Here is a 22,954-nt window from a genome sequence, read left to right as displayed (position 1 = left end):
AAATTATTGAAACCTAAAGTATTTGGGGCTTAAGAAGTAATGTAATCGTAGGTAAAAATCTGCAAATGTATATACGAGAAGGAAATACAGTGCTTAACTACATCCAATCATTTAATCACCCTAAAGCAAACTTTTCAAGTATTTTTTAAATTTACCTTAATGCAAAGAAACTGTATTAAATCAGATGAAAAGTAAATGAAACAAAAATGTTCTGTTGAAAGAGAACTTAACAAAAAAGCTCCCATAATTTCTTCTTATTTAACGATACCACATAACTTCCCACCTCAAGTGAAATACAAATGAGCTGCCAATATAATTGTTTAAACCTAAATTGTGAACTATGCTTGTCAGATTTGCTTTAGATTTAAAATCTCTGCTTTCAAATATGAACTCGTTAGAAAACTGGCAAAAGACATTAAAGTCAGAAGTCAAAATGAAGTGTATTTAAATAAGTGTGCCATCTTTGCATAATTACATCAATAAAACTGTAAGCTGATATTAGTTTAACTTACCAACAAATTTCTGGCATTTGAAACACTCTTCTAACCACTCTGGAGTTACTATGTGCTTGACTACAGAAATTGCTGTCAGGAACTTGACAGTTCGGGTCACTTTACTGGCAACGAGATGGGTGCATTTCTGGGCAGATTCTGCCACTTCACCTCCAAGGATATACAGTTTCTGAAAGCATAAAACACAAATCAGAATGGAACAGCCCTTTAAAAACTGGAGGAAAAAAATGAAAAACCATAACATCAGCATCAAATAGAACCAAGCTCCTAATGAAACACTAAACGTAAGAGATTTCTGTATTACAGCCATTCCTAAAGCTGATTAATTTTGACAGAATTTACAGCCATTGAAAAGCCAGATATTTCCAGACATACATTTCATCTTGCAAGACTGAGAGCCACATTCTACTGCAGTTTTTTGGGTTATTGGGTTTTTTTAAGCAAGGAAATAACTAAGATACAAATTAAATGTTTTTTTAAGTGAAACATGCTATTACATTTAAATAAGCAGAAAACTTAATAATTTTGGTCTTTTCTACGGAAGGTACAATATACACTGCGGCTACAGTAAACTTAATTTTGCTAGTCTTTTCTTCAGAAATACAAGCATCTCATGAAAAACATGTATGCTCTAAATGCACTAGTTCCACAAGTATTTGTCATGATACTGAGCAACTAGCCTTTTTTCCTTGGTTTAAGCTACCAAACTCAAACTAACTCATCACAGTTACTATCTTGTGAGTTAAAATATCTGAAGGGATTAGCAATACAACTGATCAACTGGTGAGGTATATCAAATTACCATAGGTGTTAGGCACAAATAAAGAATGCTTCCTCTCATAAAAATTTAAAGACTTAAAAAAATATTTGGACAGCTTTAGTGTTAAGTGCCGTGGATCTGACAACCAATGATTGGACAAGGGGTAATGGGTACAAACTGGAACACAAAAGGTTCCACTTATTTTTGAGAAGGAACTTCTTCATGGTGAGGGTGGCAGAGCCTGGCCCAGGCTGCCCAGGGAGGTTGTGGAGTCTCCTACTCTGGAGGCATTCAAGACCTGCCTGGACACCTTCCTGTGGAACCTCAGCTGGGTGTTCCTGCTCCGGCAGGGGGATTGCACTGGATGAGCTTTTGAGGTCCCTTCCAATCCCTGACATTCCATGATTCTGTGATTTCTGATTTTCTTTGACAAGCATTTTGTACGAACAAATAGAAAACCCACCAATACATTTGGGTGTAAAGTTACTATCTCACGCCTGCCGTAAGCTTTTTCATCAGCTTTCTTTGAAGCATTTGGCATCACAGACAGCAATTACGAGAAAAGAATCAGTACAACCATCACTACTTTTCTCACCTTAATTTGGTCATGAAATTTGCCAATTTGAAAACAAATGTGGAAAAGGCTTTCTTGCTTTTTAAATATTCATATGGAAAGAAACTTTTTTCACATAAATCTACACTCCAACCTCAGCCCCAGTAAGTATAGCTTTTTATCCGCTAGTCTTAGATAGCAAAAATTCCACATCAAGAAAACATCATCAGACGTTTCAATGTAGTTCACAAGAAATAAGCCTGTAAGTCACCTTAATGTACTGCTGAACTTGCATAGGTTCAAATCCTGTGAAGAGCACCATTGGCGTCAATTCTGGGGTGAGTTTTTTAGTAGGTGGTGGTAGGTCTTCAATCCTGCAAAATACATGAAATACAGCAGAATGTGAATTCTGAGCCCAAAGTTGTGTTATTATTATTTTAAAACTAGACAAGTACACTCTCGCAACTTTTACCAATGGAAGTACTCAGGTGAATGAGAATTAGGCAGGATCAATCTTCTGAAGAAAAAATTTCTGTGCTGAGAACAGGACACATTCTCCTGTTTCTGTTCTCTCCCAATTCTCTTACTACTTCACTCTCTAGTTATTCTTTCATTCTTGCCAGTTGAGTAGCTGGCAACACGCAAAAAACAGTACTAGTTATTTCAATTCACAGGGCAGAGGATGGAACTTTTTCTGTAGAAAAGTAAATTAAGAACTACGGGTACATATTGCTCGCTGGTCTTACCTTGCTCGTTTGGAAGATGGCTGAAGACTGGATTCATTTTGCTTTGGTTTCAAAGGCAACCTCACACCCTGAAATTAGATCATCTACATGTTTACATCTGAATTGAACAGGGAAACTAACTTTTATTCTAAAAGACAACAACTACACATGAATATTCTGAGACTATAGTACAGAAAATACAACACAAATGAAAAAGACATGTTACAGGATGCATACTGGTGGATCTACTGCTTAGACAACTGAGTTAAGAGCAAAGCTGAGCATTAACCAAAGCTTCTCTGTAAAGTTATATAATCATTTATGGGAACACCAAATAAAATATTGCGGGACTTTTTTTTTCCCTTTAAATAAAGCTGATAATCAATGGAAATTGCAAATAACCAAATAAGAGACAGAAAAACCTGTCCATTTGTATGAAGATTAAAATATTCTTCCAGGTGCTTAAACATCAACAGAAAATACTGGCACTTGCATTTTAAACACTCAGGTTCCCTAACGACATAAAAAGAAGCTCCAGTGATGCTCTGGTAGTCACTGGATGACACTCCTGCCTCACCAGTGGAGATGAGCCGCTAGAGCATCTGCCCAGGAGCAGAGAAATGTGGCTTTGAGGCTCTCCCTGGCCTATTTAACTTGAAACCACAGCTCTCACTTGCAGGAGCGTGTGACATCTCATCCTTTTCAATCTTCAAATCTACACCTGAGATTTAATGAGGAATGCTAGAGGCACAGGAGCAGAAAAATGGGTAGCATTATTCCAGCCTTGTCATGAGGATGGTCCGTTGGGAGGAACATGCCACAGGGGTTTGTTCCCTGCTCTCAACGACCTGCACTTTTATTCCGGACAATCACTGTAAAAGCAGCTGGAAAGAAAAGTGCCTGCACTCACTTTTTGATAGACATTTGAACTATGAAAATGCGAAAGGTAGATGGCATCAACACCGTCTGACAGACAGCTGTCCTCAAAAGAGGACCCCATACTTTAAATCCCAAGACAAACAGAAATGCCCGCTGTGATGGCACTGAGGTACCTTGTCTGACAGTTCCACATGCCTGGCATTTTTTATTACCAAATCCTATTCTTCATACACGAACATCCTGAGGGGAGCTGGACAGGTTTACCTCCAGAAGTCCCTTTCAATCTAAGTTACAAGATTCTCACTTCACATGGGCAAGAAGGGTCCCCATATATTAAATACAGAAATGGAGGTACTAAATTAGGCTTTCTGACTCCTAAGTTCTCCCCATTTGCTACGTAAGACAAAACATGGACCACCACCTTGTCTGACTGAGTCTTGCTAAGAAGGCACATGCTCAATTTTAAGATGAGCTCAACTGCAGTGTGGACAAAAAGCGCAGTGGTAGTAAACCCAAATCTGAGTTAGTTAGAAGCTACTTTATATACTAATCATGCACATTGAATCTCTTCAAGGATTTTTTATTTTGCCACTAGTAGAAAGCATTCTTCTTAAGGAAAATACGAAATATACAAATTTTTAAAGGTAGTTAATTTCCTACACATAGCTTCCTGTGGATAAACAAAACAATTCCACAAGGCTCTATAAGAAGAACAACATTTTGAACTTATGGCCAGGGATATAGTAATGGCTATTCCTAAAGCTGAAAGGTATCAAAACAACAAATAGTGCCCAGACCCCATTTAATGTATTAGTACAAATTAGGTTACGACAGTTACTATGCTCCTCTTTTCTGAAGAGTATACAAAACAATTAAGATAAGAAGTGATCCAGAACACAAGAGGCAGAGCAAAACTTTTTTGCAATACAAAACAGTATCTGGCAGTCATCTGTTGTACAAATTAACTGAAAGATCACTAGCTCAAATTGGGACTTATTAATACCTACATCAAGACAGACACTGTGAAAAGTTATCAAGTACAAATCTGAAATGAGAAGAGAATTTAAAATACAAAAACTGAAATAGTTTTCTACATATTCAGAAGAAGGAAACAGTTCAGAAGTTGCAGTTTCCACCCCAGCTGTTACACATCTCGTGTTTTGCATGTTTCACAGAACACACTACATGAGAAAAACCAAATGTTTCTTATCTTTTTTTAAGGTACTCTCTTTGTTTCCTTACCGTTGTTCATTTACACCGCTGTTATTTCCAGACTTATCAACTATACTTTTTAAAGCATGACATATTTCTCAATTATCAAATACATGGTATACACGCTCATAGTTCTACTTCTTAGAATATTTCAAATAAATGGTACAAAGTAGTTCCAACCCTAATTTACATCATCTATCCTATTTAAAATTTAGTGAATACTCTTAACAAAATTCTTACTGATTTTGAGTGCTCTGCCTTAGTGTGGCCTGATTTTCAGATAGTATTAGGTACTGACTCAAAAAGATACTACGTGCTTTCTAAAAGTCTGATGCAAAAATTGAAGAGTGAAGCACTAGACCAAGACGCCTCAAAAGTAACTTGATTTTGCATATCACACTGCAGTTTCTTAGTTCTGCAAAAGACTATTTCTCAGATTTCTCAAAATAAAATAAGAGAGACCACTAGTTAGGAAGCACAGCCAGGAGATCCGTTTAAGTCCCTTGTGCACGTTGCTCATACCATATACACACATGTGCTCACACATTAAAAACACTAAAGAGTAACTTATAAAAGTAGGTGTGTAAATATACAATAATTCAACATACCATTAGAAGTTCTGGTGACACTTTTAATGGGACTCTCCAAGCATCTAGGAAAGGATGAACAAAACAAGAATAAATCCATTGTAAAGTTATTTATAACAGAAAAGAACATGCTTCTATTGATTAAACAGGTACATACATAAATGCTATAGAACACAGGATTTTAGGATTGCAACTCTTACCCAGAAGGTTTAGAACCAGATGTTGACTGGGAGAAAGTGGATCCTGAAGGCTGAAAACTGTATACCGACTGTGCTGTATCTGCCGTAAAGCTTCAAAATTTCCTAGCAGTATGTCACAGAGCCACTGTGCATTTACACATGGTATTCTCCATTCTTTAGCTTTCTCATACTTCAAGCCACTGGGTCTTATTGTTCAGAGATAAAGAAAAAAATATATACTTTAATGAAACAGATAAAATAGCAATTGCTAATAATAAACCTAAAATACCAGTATTCTTGTGTTGGCCTGTTATCTATTTTAACTGTGACAAAGTAGGTACTCTGAAAAATATTTTTGCTTTACATGCTAGAACAAGGCAATTCAGGGAGAATTTCTGTCCCAAAGGGAAACAAGTCAGACTTGGATTTAACTTAATTTTCCCTCCCACAACATTTTAAAATATTATTTAAAAAACCGAAAAACATATATATTTCTTATAGATGATGTAACAGTCAGCATCACTTATAAAATATTGTAAAACCGCAAAATTAGAAATTACTTGGTTTTGCCTATCTTCAGAAGGCAAAATTTATCATGTAACAGCATGCAGTACTTCAGTTCAAGAAACAAGATGACTAAGTTTATTGATATCGCATCACAAAATTGCCTAAAATTAACTTTCTCATAATAAGATATAACTAGCACCTGACATTAAAAAAAAGCGCTAACTGGCAATAGGTGACTGAGAACGTGAGAACCACAGAGATAAAGCACTTACTCTTTACAGATGAGAACAGTATTGCTGCGGCACAGGTAGCCTGTGTATTTGGCACCTGCCAGGTAGGCCATTAGTTTGAGGTCATCTCTGTCACTGTCAACAAATCCTGTCACAGAGATTATCTACAGATAGAAAGAGACCATTACAAATAACTGAATATAGATGGTACTTAAAAAAACTCCTGTTGAAAATATTTTTCTGTTTTTTTTTTATATTACAATGAAATATACAGTATCATAACTATGCCATATAGGCACTTAATTAAAACATGGCCTGTAGGAAACGAAGTATAATTTAAAAGTGATTAGTTTATACATAAATTTTTCAGGTTTCTAGCACTAGTTCTTACTCAGGAAGAATCATTTTCATTCTGCTGTTCAGCTTTTTCTCATTTACAAAGACTACAGTTTTACTATGAAAGAGCTCACAGCTAGTTTTCTTCTCACACCTCTCACCGTTTTCTTCTGCTGCTGTTTACATTCATGGAGACAGACAAACACTTAAACATGCCCTACTCTACTTTCAAAAATCTCCTGAATGCTCTGCTCTACCCTGCCATGAAGCCAAATAAACTGTGCCAGATGATTATAGGTGGTGAACTGTAATCCCACCTCTTCTTTTAGTCTTGCCAAGTTTTCATTTTTGGCATTCTCTCCTTTTATGTAGGAAAGGGTAAGAGCAATTCTGTTGTTGATAGTCTACTCCATTGATTACATGACACATTAAAATTACTACTAACCGCTGTGTTCACAGGTATGCTGTTATATCCTAATTTTCCCAAGCCCGTATTTCTTTTTGTCTTTTAAAAAAGGTTAGTAGCAAGGCCAACATCACAAAGAAATACACTGCCAAGACATACTTTGGCATCTTGCTTTATATTGCACAGTGTGTTTCGAGATGTATCCAATTCACTTGTAAATTTATCTTCCAGCCCCTCAAAATTCTGCTTCCCCAGTGCTCCTCATTGCACAGGTTACTGGAACTGTGACCTGACTAACAGTTCAAGTCCTCTGACTAACAGTTCAAGCTTCCTTTTCTGATCTTTGCTAGGTATTGACCCAGAAAAACTATCAAAAAAATACCCTCAAACTATTGGGTTATGTTGTTAGATGTGCTCTTAGTAATAAACCGCACAGCTTGGACTCCTGTCACCTTGCTATGTGTACTTCATGCAATCTTTGCACCTCAGTTTCTAAGACAATAATTCAAATACAGAGGTGTTTGTTACTCCTCAGCCCTCTGAACTCTTGCAACCCACTGAATCACCTGGTAGCATGCACCACATCAACACAGGACCTGAAAAGTAACAGAAGCTTTTCTTCTGAGACAAAAGAGATGTGTATTTTACTTTGAGTAAGCACTTTCTAGCTGTATTTTAATACTGCTCATGTAATGAAGCAAGCACTCTTTACAAGTTGGCTTTTTCTTCTTACATGTTGGGAGCATGGCTTTCCTCCTGGTGGAAATGCTACTGGAAAATGAAGGGCTCGATGAGGTGGGACCATTTTCTTCTTCTTCAAGATCGAGTTCAGCCAATGTGCTGTAATACATCTCTTCCTTTCTCTTAAAGCCTAGGAACAAACGCATGAACAGCTTTCAAAATACAAAATACGTATTTATTTTTAACATTATCTACAATACAAAATGTTCATTGTAATTGTTTGGTTTTATCTACTTTTTCAGGATCCTTCTTCTCATTGCATCTTTCTCAGTGTTCTCTGGAATGAATCTACTACATGCATTATGAAAGTTTGTTTTACCATAAACCACAAATTCTAAAAAAGCACATTATGAAAAGCTTTAATTTTACACTTACAATCTGAGCATGAAGTACATATTGAAAAGCCCTCCCTTTCCAGTAATAAAACGAAAGGATGCAAGAATAGACATCACCAATTTGCTTACCTGAGCATACATGTTACTGACTTGGCTTTCACAAAGCAGATGTGTACATCTGCTTGTAAGGGTTGGGTCCACCGTCCCACCGTGTGCTTGAATGATCTGGTAAGAGAACAAATCCCAAATGTCTAATATATGTAACAACTGTAAAATTACCCTAAGTAACAGTCTGAAATTAAAAGTCTACTCTTTAGGATGCTGTCACCATTAGCATCATTTCACTGAAGAGTTACCCCCCCAAAACATTTTTATTTTGCTTAAAAACGTTTTTTAAAATAAAAATGGAGAAAACAAAATTAAATATGCACCTTCTCACTGTCAAAGTCACTGACAAAAAGTCTAATTTTCTACAGAATCCATTGGAAAAAGATATACAGAACAAGATATACAAACAAAAATAACCCTTCTCAGTTTTTCATTTTTGCACTATAACTATTAAACATTTTTTTCATGAACTATTCAATTCTATCTCAGCAATAAACACAAGTGCTGTTAAAAATGTCAACAGCTTACTTGATTATGTAAAATTGTAGGGAAAATTCAACTATAAAGTCCATCAGAAGTTTCTGAAGAACATCAAAGTCCTCTCATTTAGGAAAGGATACAATCAGATTTTTCTGAAAAATAGAAGTTGGCAAAAAATAGAAACACTCTATTCCTTCATCTCATTCACTCAGGTGGATACCTCACAGGCTATTAAATGCCAAAAATATATGCAAAAAAGAGTATAATTATATAATCAAGTTAAAGATAGAGAGTAATGCAATATTACATTTGCTACACCACAGCTGCCTGATTAAAAGCATAAATAGTCAGGAAATAGTTAAGGCTATAATTTATTTAGCCAGTGTTCTGATGAAAGACCTAATTCAAGCAGGCTGCATATCTAATGCATTTTTATGAGTTTTTCTGGTCAGCTGTAGTTGAAGAATGGTGTTTAGGTTGTAACACAAACATTATACAAAAGGATGCCCAAAGAAAAGTGGACAGTGCTGAAATGCTTCCAATCATTCCTTTTATGATTTAGTTATTATGACATAATGTTATCATCACTTTTTTAAAAATAGAGCAGAATCTTACCCGTTTCCAGGTCGCTAACAGCTGTTTGTCAGACATCTGCTCTGGATAATCAGCTATTGCAAAGACACAGCCCAGTAGGAAATAGTCTTCTGGAACTGGAATAGTTTGGCACATAAAAGAACAAAAAGTTAAACACCGAAAAATCCGAAGAGTTCATCTCAAAATACATTGCTACACTAATCTTTCCTATTACCAGGTCATGAACTTCATTCACTTTTGAAGTCTTTCTTGGAAAACATAGGATCCAAAATTTCAAAGCTGACAGCCGCATCTAAAGGTGCAGCTCAGCCCAGGGTTTAGGTTTGTCCTGGGTGTTGTTTTTTTTCTGGAGGAAGAGGGGCTAACAGGGTAGAAAGAAGGGCCACCAAAAGGAAAACTTATATAAGACAACCACCTGCTCTTTTATATAGATCAGCTATGAAGAGTCAAAACAATCAAAAAGCTCTCAGTTTGGCTAGTATGGACAGAATTCAAATCAGGGAATGACAGCTTTCTGATACTAAATTCTCATCAATTTACTGTTTTTTCCAAAATTTAAGCTGTATTTCCAGTTGTTATCCTCTTTGAAAGCTCTCCTTTCCCCTCTTCCAAAGGAAAAACAAAAGAATAAAAAAAATCAGGGTATGCATAGTCTACACTGTTCTCATAGCATAATTTACATGCTAGTGGCATAAACTATATATTTGAAAAGAAAAATCTCTCAGTGTTCTCAGGCTTTTCAGATTTCTGGATAATCCTTAGTTATAATGTAAATCTGTTTGCCTAAAAACTAATAAAACGGGTCCTGAACCATAAATAGTGTTTCTAAGTCTTAGAATTCTATACCATAAATGCAGCATTATATTTTGTATTCTAATCCACATTATGTCATGTCATTAGCCACTTTTTTTTTCCCAGGATCAGAAGGCAATAATTACTAACTCTCTGCTGCTGGATCGTGTCCAAAAAGTGGCTGCTGTTGCAGTTGTTGCTGTTGCTGCTGGTGGTGCTGTGGCTGCTGGGGTGCAACTTGATGCTGTAGTGCTTGAGATGTCTGAGTTAAGTGCGGTGTTGCCTGATTCTGCATTTGCTGTTGCTGATGCTGTTGGTGCAAGCGCTGCAAGTGCTGCTGCTGCAATTGCTGTTGCTGCTGATGTTGCAGCTGCTGATGTTGCAGCTGTTGTTGCTGCAGATTCTGTTGCTGTAGCTGCTGCAATTGCTGCTGCTGTAGCTGCTGCTGCTGCAGCTGATGAAGTTGCTGTTGCAACGCATGCTGCTGCTGGAACTGGAGCTGCTGCTGAGGTCGGTGGAGCTGCTGCTGCGCGTGTAACTGCTGTTGCTGCTGAGGAAACTGGAGCTGCTGTTGTGCGAACTGGTTCTGCTGATGAACTTGCTGTTGTGAAAATTGATGAGGCTGTTGCTGTTGGAAAGACTGCTGGGCAATCTGGGGTTGTTGCTGCTGCTGCTGCTGTTGTAGTTGCATAAGTTGCTGAGGCTGTAGGTGTAGAAGAGGATGGTGCTGCTGCTGCGCTTGGTGCGACTGCTGCAATAAATGTGTCTCTGGTGTTAGTTTCACTTGACTAAACAGCACCGCGTTTGGATGTCCCTGTTGGCTATGATTTACTTGCTGTTCTAAACTTTTTGTAGGTGCTGAAAGTGATTGTAATATCTAGAAAACAAAGATTAGGTTTGTGACCTTTTTGTTGTCATTCAATATAAACAAATATGTAAAGAACTACTGGGAAAACACAATTCTCATATGAACCCTATGCTTAAATACATTGTGAGCTAAACAAAAATCTCTGTTAATAGCAAAATGAAGACAGGACTTACAAATAGGAAAGCATGGAGCTACGCGGGGCTCCTAATATAAGGCAATGCACGTTTTAGCAAAATTTAAGATTAAAACTCATCCCTGTATTATGGATCTCTCAAACAGCATTATGACTATTAATACTGTATTAATAATTGCACTGATCAACTCAATCAACTGTAATATTAATTTTACAACTCTGCTGGCCCATTTAGTTCAAGGTTTAGTTCCACAGTCTTATTTTCTTTATCTTAAAATTTGCTAATAATGCCTCCACTAATTAGAGCTGTTTGAAACATGGAAATTTAATACAATCTTGCTTGCTTTTGAACCAATTCAGGAATATTTAGTTCTATTTTCTAAACTGAATCCCAAAATACAAATACTGATCTGCTGAGCAGTAGTAGTTTTTTGGGGAAAAAAAACCCAAACCAACTAACTAACCAACCCAAAAAAAAACAAACACACACACACACACACACAAAACCGCACACTAACCAACCTACACTTAAGAATAATAGATTTCAGGTTTATATAGAATGCTGAAGTGATTTGAAGTTTAATTTCATTTCTAGATGTAAAACTCTATGTTAAGAAAAAATCATTTCACACTTAAGCAGACGTAAGTTAGCAAGTCAGTTTTTAAAGCATTAGAAAAGAGAAAATTAGGCAAATTCCTAACAAGATTAGGATGAGTTCTATGTATTAAAATATTTTAATATAAACTACCTATTAAAAAATAGAAGGAGCTGCAAGAAACTATATACTTGTTATTCATAAAGTCCTTTAAACATGAAAACAGCTTTGGTGAACACTGCAAAGCCTGTTTCCTTCACCCACGGAGTAAACTTCAGTGATATGTGTGTGCAAGAGAAATCAAAGCACATCACTAAAACACAAAGCAAATTAACTGTATCCTTGCAGTGAGACATCACCATTAGAGATGGTTCAAGTATTAATTATAATACCCTTCAAAACATCTCGGGTTTCATATGTGTAATTTTGATGTTGGTATAGTGTACATTTACAGCCATGATTATCAATGCATCACCCATCACTAATGTCTAGACAGCACTACAGTATAAGCATTCAATAACTAAAAATAACATGCACAAAAAGAATGTTTCTGTAGCTCAGTAGGAGAAAAGATCTTTATGCTGCTCTCCACAAAAAGTCCCAAAAGTCAAAATTACAGAAGCTTCAGGACACATATTTCCAAACAAAGGGATAAAACTAAAAAGTATCCTAGGGCTATATTCAGAAAGTAACTTGGTTATCATCTGCAAAATGCCTTGTTATTCAGATCCCACCATTCTGCAGAAATCTCAGGTTCAAATCAAACTCACTTTCCAAGATTATGCACAAAGACATGGGATCCACCCAAGACCGATATCCAAGCAGGACACAAAGTACAATTTAACCCAGTCAGAGGGAAGTTATAAGGAAAAAGGCAGAACTGGTCATCATCCCTCTAGGAAGCAGCTTCACAATTCCAAGATGTAAAGCTTTTCTCCAGGTGCTGAAGCTCACACGGCAGCCTACACAGCAGCCCGACACAGCGCTCAAGAACAGCCCCTGCACACCACGGTCAAGTCCCTGTCTAACAGACTTGTGGAGAACAAAGTCTAACTGAAGCACGATAACATCGACTGCTCTGTAGCTCTAGAAATACTACTTATAGAAAAATACTTCAACAAGGACACTGCTAAAGAGTATCTGATAGTACAATGCCTGGTGCTGTAGATACGGTGTTCAGACACGAAAGCATCAATTAACTTACCAGCACTGGCCAACCGACCAAGACTTGGGCGGTTCTGCTCAGTCCTTACCCAGAAGTCTCAGTCCTTAAACAATTCAAGGCACTGAGAAGAAGAATCTAAGACTCAGTTTAAAAAGCAAGCCTGCATTTCTGTTTCTTCTTTAGAATTCATATAGACAACAATGAACCAACATTTCTGAGTGACTCCACTTTTTGTGTTTAAGTACTACCTGTAAGTTTCTGTATTATACAGGCACCTTTGGAAGTTTTACCTTCAGACGAACATCCAAATAAAATGCACTGGTACAATTATCTAAGTAAAAGATATGTCTAACATTTACCAGCACCTATTTTGCTCACATTCCCTTCTCATGAACATCTTAGAATTTCAGTGCTGCATGCTATCCCAGTGCATGCTCACTCACTATTTTCTTCTAAAAATAAATCCAATACAAAAGCTGCAATTATTTCAACTATGCAAGTGGCATAAGAACTTGTAAATTAGGATGTCTGCATCATAATCCTGACTATACTGTATAACAACTTAATGATGCCCAGCAGAAAATCACAATATAAAACTGAACCTACTGTGAGAACAATCAATTTCACAGTTTTATGTGTTTATAGCACAAATAATTCCTTGCGCTAAATAAAAAGCTTGAAGGGTATGAAATCAGTTTTCCTGAACTAGTCAAATAATTCTAAATTAATAAATATTTTTTTTGCTCTTGCTAAGAAATTAGTGCTGAAACTCTAAACCACGCAATAGCTAAACACAGCTTTACTCTTCCAGTTTTCCAAATGCATTCTTACTTCTGCTAACCTGCTAGGAATGAAGATACTTATGACAGAGAGGTTACTAATTTGACTACAACTTCTAAGTAATACACAGAACTTTTAATACTTTGTGCATTTAAAGAAAAATAAAAGGAAATTGAAGATCTTGGATTACGATAGTTCCCAAGAAAAGGTCCAATATCTTATAAATTAAAAATCCAACACTTACATGTGCTACATTTGATGGTCTATTAATCTGCTGAATATCAGCACTATTAGTAATATTCCTTAATGTCCGCATGGCTGGACTCCATGTTGCCATCATTTCCTGTCGATCGGAACTTTGGGCACCTTGTACTGAAGCCATTAGGTTGCTTCTCATATCTGGAGGCAGAATATTACCTGGCACTGGTGGGACATTGGCACATAAATTAATTAACCCCGAGTCTTTCCCTTGAGGCAACCTACGCTTTGCTGTAGATGCCTGTGGGACTTCAGCTGGTGTCCAATTCAAATTCCTTTCTTGCTTTTCTGGAGAGGAATCTGAAGAATCATCAAACATCAGTTCCCCTTTTGCCTTCTCAGCAGTAGTAGATTTTGGTGAAAAAGCTTGATCACCCAAAGGTGATCCTTCTCGCGAAGATGCTGGGCTTGATAACTTTTCATCAGTACTAGCTTCATTCTGAGACTCCTGTTCTTCATTTTCTGCTTCTTCCTCCTCTTCCTCCTCCTCCTCTTCTTCCTCCTCGTATATAACTAAACGAGGATGATAAGGAATCTCTTCTTTTTTACCCTTATCAGCTATAGAATCCAGTACCCAGTCTGGTGTCACAATTTTAATGCTGTCCCGTTTACAAGCACATTCATATTTTTCCTGGAAAAAAAAATATTAAAAAATTAAAGACAAAAAATCCCAAATAACTTTTTTGAGGGCAGGGCCAGAGAATGGAGAGGCAGATGACAAAAGGCTGTCCAATAAAACAAAGTGATGTCTTCCTGAACAAACAGCAGAAACTATGCTACTGTGCATTACCACAAGTTCCAAGAGATTAAAACAAAAACCTCCACATTTTCAATATAAAGGACTCAGAAGACAGAACTGCAGAAGATCAAGTCTTCGCTCGCAAAAAAACCACCATAAATTCTTCTCAAACACAGTCTCAAAAGGATTTGAGAATCATTAAAATCAATTATGAAAAAAAAACCTTTGGAACTCCAGCAGCTAGCAACATCACAGTACTAAGATGATGCTGATTTTAGGTGGATGTGAAGTTAAGTCTAAATACAGTTTATACTTAAGTTTTATCCACTAATAACAAAACAACAACAACAAAACCACACCACCATGAAAAAACATTTGGAGAAAAATCAGAATCTCACAATAGGGACAAATATTTACAGGTGACACTGAAAAAAAAGCATTTCAGCAGGTATATAAATCAGAAACCAGTCAGGTATTTCCCATACACCTTCTCAGAACCTGCAAACTGATGCTGCCCTCAACTTTAAAGCTACACTTCTGTCCAAATATTAGCTAAATCCATTTCAACGAGAGGTTGCAATGTTGACAAAATAGAAAACTTTATCCCTCCCTCTTTCCTCACTATTTAATCATTTGAAGATATATACAATTAGCAAAAGTTCAGTGCTCCCTCTCCTATGAACAGACACAGAATCAGTGTTCTATTTATTCAAACATCCCCTTTGATGGAAACCCTTCACACATATCAAAACAGTGGGAAAAAATGAAAACTTTCTTTAGAAGATTTGAAACTAATTTCAAGATCTAATATTTAAAAGTGATTGAACTGGAGTTTTCTTTGTGTGACAAACAATATAAATTAACAACGAGCACATTCAGAGGAAATTAATTTAATTTAATGATTCTCTAGAGTTATTTCCTACAATGAAACTGTCATTCATACACAATAGAGAGATTACAGATGAAATCAAGTTTATTTGCAGATATGAGTTTTCTTCCTTTGCCGTGAGAATTATTAAGAATCTTGTTTTATCATCTTGTGTCTAGTCAAAGCAACCATTGAAGTTTTCACTAGTGTCAAGATGTTCTCATTACAAACTGCCGCAGTTTCCCTTGTAGTAGAACGTCAGAGGGGCAGGACTAGAAGCATTCTACATAATCATCCTAGAAAACTGCTCCCATTCAATGATTATACAAATTAAACAAGATATTTATTTTATCCTGCAGATATGAAATGCTAATGTGTTTTTTTTCAGTTTAAGCAAGCTTAAGACAACATCCTCTGCTCTAAAAAGCTTATGATTTAAGGTAACACTTCTTAAATATAAATCATTGGCTCTTAAAAACACCACCTCGGGTAGCAAAGCTCCTCATCCAAGCACTACATTTTGTTATGATGCAGGAGGTGGTGTTTGCTACACCCTTCTAACTCTTTCGCAGAAGAGAATGCCCTTAAAAAAGCCCTGAAAAACAGAAAAGCAACACCACCACCCCCCAAAAAAAACCCCAAACAAATAAAAACTAAAAAGGTTGTTATCGTTTTAATTAAACAGGGAAGAAAAAGCAAGCATTTTGATGTCCACACTTTCTCTTCTCCCAGTGCTGACCCATGTTTTATTCTAAAGCACTGACCTATGTACTGTACGCATAAGTTTACTGTCATCCTACTAGCAACATGTTTTTGTCTTAGTATTAGGTAATTTACTTTAACTCCAAAATGTGAAAAGAGCCATTGGTGGGACAACAATATACTCAATTTGCATAAAATGGCATTAGAAACTTGACAAAGTTTTACAGATTTCTGTAAGGAGGTAGAGTACAGAACCTGACCTCAGAGCTACTCATATTCAAATAACTAACCTGTGCGGCCCCTCCCGCTGATTTGAAATTTAAAAAAAAATGGTGATGGAAGTGTGCTTATGTTATTAAAGGACAAAAAATAAACCACAAAAAAAAAACAAAACCAAAAACTTGCTCCATCCACCGCATTAACTAAAAGCATCCAAACTATCATTTTAAAGTGAGCTTCAATTTGTTTAAAGTATTTTCAGTCTCTGAACAAACACACTAAATCAGTTACAAATATATTTGTTCTTCAGGAAGAGGAGTTCCTGACCACTTCAGGAAGTTCCAGTGAACTATTATAACCAAAGCATTAATAGCATGAGAGGAGAGGAGGCCATTCTGATGTGCTCAGTGCTGCCTTTGGCCAGTTACCTGATCTTTCTGATTCAGTTTCTCCATTTGCATAAGGACCGGAACGTCTGACTTCTGACACGGGAGAAGGAAGTCAAATGATGACATTAAATCAGGAGGAGCTGTGGACTCTCTCAAGGGTAGAGAGGCCTTACAGAGAGATTTGGATAAACAACAAAGCTGGGCAATCACCAGCTGTATGAGATGCACCTGGGATAATCCTGGTTATACATATAGATTGAAGGATGACAGGCTGGTGGAACAGCCCCATGGAAAGAGATCTAAGGTTGATGGCAGCTTGAATATGAGTTAGCTGTGTGCCCTGGCAGCCAAAAGGGACAACCGTGTCCTGGGGTGCATCAAGCACAGCATTGCCAGCCGGGAGAGGGAGGTGATTGTCCCATTCTACACTACTCTGGTGTGGCCCCATCTCAAGCACCATGTGCAGTTTTGGGCACCTCAGTTTATATAAAACGGATATTGAATTATTAGTGTGTCCAGAGGAGGGCAACCGAGATGGTGAAAGGCCTCGAGGGCAAGACTTACAAGGAGTGGCTGAGGTAACTTGGCTTGTTCAGCCTGGAGAAGACTGAGAGGGGACCTCATAGTGGTCTACATCTTCTTCAAGGGGGATAGCGGATGGGGAGGTGCTGATCTCTGCTTTCTGGTGACCAGCAACAGGACACGAGATGGAACGAAGCTGCACTGAGAGGGTGGTTGGTCACTGGAACAGGCTCCCCAGGGAACCGGTCACAGCCCCAAGCCTGTCAAAGTTCAAGGAATATCTCAATGATGCTCTTAGTCACTTGGTTTAGTTTTAGGTAGTTCTGTGAGGAGCAGGGAGTTGGACTCAATGAGCCCTATGGGTCGTTTCCAACTTGAGATATTGTATGATGCTATGATGGGAGTGATTGGAAGTACGACTTCATCAGCAGTTGGAAAGGAATGCTGCGTGCTGTTTATCCTGCCATCTCTCTTTAAAATGAATGCATTGAGGGATTTTGAGAGTCCTCTTTTAAGAAAAAAACAACCATCAACTATAAAGAAAAAAAAATGTTCCTCCTTCTGCTCTCCTTGTTCCTTTCTCCCTCATAACAAGGGGCATTTAATGCATTTTTTCAATTTTGCCCTTAATTTCTCTTCACTGATTCTGTATCTACAGATTTATAAATCACAATCACTAACAATTATGACATGTCAAAATAAGGTTTGGATAAACAGAATAAAGAATAAAATGCTTTATTCAACCAGAAACACAAATACCAATATGAAATTGGACATATTTTGAATTTATCAGGCTTAAAGCCATGCTGAAACTAAATACAAATGCAATAGCTGCAATGCATAATTGTGCTGAATTTAGCTGTTCTAAGACTAATGAACAGTCTTAAGAATCCTAACTTCAGGGAAATGGAAAATGTTTGATTATTCAAAAGCAAATGAGAGCTACAACAAGAAGAATTGCACACCTAATAAGAACTTACCCCCTTTGGCTCAGGCACAATCAAATGAGTACACTTATTATTGAGGCTCAGCTGGCAATTCCCTCCATAAAAAGTAAGCAAAGCCCACAGCGCATTTCGGTCTTCAGATGAAACCTAAAAGGAAGGTAAATAAACCTTTTAGTTCTATCCAACCAACTGCCTTCTGACTGAAGAATTTTAGTACAATCCATGACATACCATTTACAAGCCTGGCTAATGTATTACCTATCACTTTTAAATACCAAATTAGCATGAAAAGTCACAGAGAAGAAAGGGTGACAAAGAGACGGAACAAGAAATGACATTAAACAACTATTTTTAGCCTGCACAGAGAAAGAGAAAACATTCTTCACTCCTGTAAAACTCAACACTAATATATGACCCTCCACAAGACAAAAGTTAGTGATCAAGCAAATAAGAACTATTTATCTCACTTTACTCACTGGCACCTTTGTCCATCAGTGCATAAGCAGGTAAAATATGCTGACTGAATATTGTGTTAATGCAGAAAAAGGAAGAATAGGAGCAAAATATAGTCTAGAGTACTCTGTGTTTTAAAATCACTGCACAGTTGAATACAAGAAAAATTACTGATTGTTCACAGTTTGAAATGCTCATGCCTTTATTTTTAGTGAAAAACTGTTTTATGTCATAATTCATCTAACATACAGAAAGAAGTCATAGTACAACAGATAAACTAGTACCTTTCCTCAAAAAAAAACAAAAAAAAAAGCAAAACCAAAGAAGCATTACACATATATTGCACATTGGAGTAGATTGAAATATGGTTCACTTCTTACCTGAGAGAGACATGCAGTGACTCCAAAAAAGATCTGACACGATTCTGGAGAAAAGGCATTTACACTGGAAAGCGGGTGTTAAGGATGCAAAATAATTTCAGTAAGAGTTTCCTGAGAGACATTAGAAGGAAATTAAATAGCGTGCATGATATGTCTCAGATACTGTCAAGTATCTCACCTTTCAAAAACTTTTATTTTAAAAGCATGTTGCCTTTTTCCAACTCAAGTTGTAAGGATCAGGGAAAAAAAAACAAAGTACAAACTGCATCAAGACTCTTCTAATATTATGACTTATTTTGGTGACATTATAAACTTGCCTCTTCCCAGAACGTATCCCTCAGTCCATCCCAGGATGCCAAATGCAGGAAGTTTGGCTTATAGAAGTCCTTACCAAGAGCTTTCTTTCATTATCAAGTGCTTATCTTCCATGCTTAAAAATATGGGAGAACATGAAGAAGAAACTTTTGCTACAGTCAGCAACAAACAACACAGAAGTATTATGATGCACAAGAGATTTGATAAGACAGACCAAGAGAAGTGAGTTTTTCTAAAATAAAATCTAAGAGCAGACACCTGTGAGAAAGCTAAAGTGTCTTTTTTGCACACTTACTAAAAAAGATGGTAACATGGCAGATGACTCCATTTAAAACCAGCAAGAAATAAAAGCATTGCCTTAAAAAAAAAAAAGGGTTAGAAAGTAATCCAGAAGCCAGAGGTTTCAGAAATGGCTGTTTGGTAACCAAATGGCAGAATTTTTGCTTGAAGACATCTTTTGGAACCTCACCTGCCCTTTGCAATTTTTTGCAATTTCTGAAAGACTAGAAAAGTAGAATGTTTTCTAGCATACAGCATGATGACTCCTAACACACAGCATGGTGATTAAGTCCACAAAAGGCACTTAGGGCACCAATTTTCTAATAGTGCAATTTCTCCGTCAGAAAGAACACTAATAATCCAATGTTAGGTTATTTAAGCCTGAAAATGTAGCTAATTCAAAGGTGTCTTATTATTTTTTCAACAAGTCCTCAGGAACAGGGAGAAGGCTTATAGATGTGTGACATAACAACAAACATATCAAGGGACAAGCTCATATTTCAACAAAAGCAGCAAAGTATTAAGAGAGATTACCTGCAAACAGCAGTATAAGGAAGCATCAAATCTCCTATATTTTTTTTTCTTACGAAGGTGTAACACTGCATTGAAAGTTGGCTTAGGCAACAGATCTGGGATGCGGGGCGAGGGGAAATCTAGGAGCTGCTATGAAACACAAACTGAGAAAATATCACACTGGGAAGTAAAAACAGAAACACAGCATGAAACTAACATGAAGTTTTCCACCATGCTTTGAAAATTCAATCAGATCTCTGGTAGCAATGCAGATTTGTTTTCAGATGCATGAAAGAGATAGATAAACAAAACGGTATGCCAAAAAGAGCAGTGAGAATTTTTACAGACCTAGTAAATATGGCTTACAGGAGACCAAAAGACCAGAATTGATGTGTTTAGGAAGCTAAGAGGACACATCTTCAAATCCTTTAAAGGCTGCCAAATGAAAGAGAAGTAATTTGTTCTCCCTGTTTAGAGTGGCTCAGATAAACCGAAACAGGGTTAGACTGCAACATGGTAACAGGGTGAAACTCTAGTGGGGCACTGTGAGGTGACTGGGGAGACTGTGAAACATCCAATACAGGAGGGGCCTTGTTAAATAGGAGAGAACAGTTCGACAGAAATGACCCAGGCAAGACAGACAGACCAGCTGACTTCTGTAATATCCCTCCCTTTATTACACTTTCACATGACCTTACATTTGAGATACATGTACATCACATTAGAAAAAATGACCACAAAAGCAGATGTGTATGGTGTTACAATATAAGTGCATACTGAGATTTTTGTAATTAAACACAATTATTTTCCTGTGCTGTTGAGAGATGCACCAGCAACACAAACATTTTGATATCCAGAAGCGACAATACACAGCAAGCTGCCAAAAAAGCCCAAGAATACTCCAAGAAGTCAGATGAGCATCCTGACTTTCTGTGTTGCTCACTATCCCATCTAAGGCAGAGATTCAGTACTGGATCTTTCAAAAGTGCTCAGTTTTCTACTCCCTGCCTGAACATCTGCTTCAGGCTCACAAAGCAGCAACAGCTTGGTGTTTAACTTCACAGAAGTCCATCAGTTTGACTGCAGTTGGCACTCTTCTTACAACTCAATGTGAAACAGACCCTCTTAAAACAGTTACAATCAGTACAACAATCATGTTGCAAGTGGGACTGGAAAACAAAAAAGAGGAAATACGACAAAACTCACTTTTCTTTCCTCCTAGCAACAAAAATCCAGAAGTGCTCTGACCCTCTGTCAGCTGTACAAGACTGTGGAAAAATAAAACATTCCTCATTCTTGCTTTTGCTGCTATAAAAGAGGTTTAATGCCTCTTTATGGCATTATAACTGAGGTTTTCACACACAAGACTGTCTTTCCTTCTCCGTTTTTCTGTTACTTTGCTTCAGCTGCAGGTTAGTCAGATTTTGTGAACATCCGTTAGCAATGAACAGAACACTCTGCCTCCTGAAGTTCTGCCCAGTGAAAACAACTTTCACAGTTGAATGTTAAAACGTATTAATAAGAAACAGGCAAAATTATTATGCATTTATATTGTAATAAGTCATTCTGCATTAAACTTCATCTTTAACAACTGAAAGGCAAATGCCCATAAAATAAGTACCCGAATTGGTAAGCCAACATAAAATCTTTAAGGTTCTGACTAGATTCATAAATCAGACAGAAGATGTTTCTAGGACTTGTTTCTTCAGAAATTTAAAGAACACTTTGAGCATTACATCTCCAAATTAAAACATAAAGAAAAGACAAAACATAGAATCTCAAGCTTCTATCTAAACTGCGTCCAAACCAAAGCAAGTGAGCAACTGAATTATTCCTATTAACTACTACATTTTTTCCTTGTGGTAGTACCTCAAACCCTAATGAAAGGCTGAATACCACTGCACGAGAGTTGTAAAGACACTGAAACAGAACAAAGTTAAGATTTAACAACCCGTTTTAGTGAGCACTACAAGGCTCAGAATAAAAACAAAAACCACCAGGTTGTAAGGACATGAAGTGCTTGGGAGAATAAAGCAAAGGTCCAAGGACACATTTACTGCTGACAGGTATACAAAACTGCCTTCCTCCTTGCAACCCAGGAATACGACACCACTGAGACCCGCTCTTTTCATTCGGCCATTCCAACGTATACCCACAATAAACACTCCCTGGGCAACAGCCATTCAGGGCCGCATTCACACATTTATTGCTACAATTCAGTTATGGATTGCATCGCTCAGGGGTTTTATCTGTTGATTTCTCTTCTAGGTACATAATAATGCCAGCTCTTAGAGCACCCTTTTAAAAATGCCTGGTTTTAGACAGAAGACCAATTTTCTAATAGCGCAACTTCTCCATCAGAAAGAACAACACTAATCACGCAATGCTAGGTTACTTAAGCCTGAAAATATAGCTAATTCCAAACCATTTTATTATTTTTTTACGCAGGGAGAAGGCTTACAGGTGTATGACATAAGCAACCATCCACTCCCATCCTGATGATGAAAGGATGATAAACACGTATGTTGTTTCCAGATGCAAAAACACAAAACTCACCCAACCTGGATCACATCACAATAATCAAATTTTTTTTAATACAGGAATACCTCTTCTAATTTGGGTTTTGCCATGTAATGTTTGATGCATTTTTTTCCATTTGGAAGCTAAGTCGTTAATGGAAAACTTTCTTCTACTTAGCTCAGAAGACTATCCATGACTACGGCAAATGTTTCACCCTAACTGCTGATTCCCATCCAACATGTTGATTATCATGATCAAAACAGCTGCAAAGACCTCACTATATAATTTTATCTGATGAATTTAATGTTTTCTCTTCCTACAGTTCACTTCCTGAGCTGAATTCTCTTGGAGAACTAGAGAATATACAGGCTA

At 37.2% G+C, this 22,954-nt stretch overlaps 1 protein-coding gene across 1 annotated transcript in view; it reads right to left on the bottom strand.

Moving 5' to 3' along the window:
- Positions 1-22,954, bottom strand: part of PAXIP1 (PAX interacting protein 1) — a 39,114-nt gene that overhangs the window by 5,448 nt on the left and 10,712 nt on the right. The window contains exons 4-16 of the mRNA XM_071805325.1: positions 18,956-19,019; positions 18,156-18,269; positions 13,723-14,367; positions 10,087-10,813; positions 9,166-9,260; positions 8,092-8,187; positions 7,620-7,757; positions 6,187-6,308; positions 5,429-5,613; positions 5,250-5,293; positions 2,572-2,639; positions 2,097-2,199; positions 513-681 (exon numbers count right to left, since the gene is read on the bottom strand). Coding sequence (XP_071661426.1) covers positions 513-681; positions 2,097-2,199; positions 2,572-2,639; positions 5,250-5,293; positions 5,429-5,613; positions 6,187-6,308; positions 7,620-7,757; positions 8,092-8,187; positions 9,166-9,260; positions 10,087-10,813; positions 13,723-14,367; positions 18,156-18,269; positions 18,956-19,019 — 2,570 coding nt within the window. The remainder of the gene's footprint in view (positions 1-512; positions 682-2,096; positions 2,200-2,571; positions 2,640-5,249; positions 5,294-5,428; positions 5,614-6,186; positions 6,309-7,619; positions 7,758-8,091; positions 8,188-9,165; positions 9,261-10,086; positions 10,814-13,722; positions 14,368-18,155; positions 18,270-18,955; positions 19,020-22,954) is intronic.

This window comes from Patagioenas fasciata, chromosome 2, assembly GCF_037038585.1.
Source record: "Patagioenas fasciata isolate bPatFas1 chromosome 2, bPatFas1.hap1, whole genome shotgun sequence".
NCBI lineage: Eukaryota > Metazoa > Chordata > Aves > Columbiformes > Columbidae > Patagioenas > Patagioenas fasciata.
This window is presented reverse-complemented; position numbering and strand designations above follow the sequence as displayed.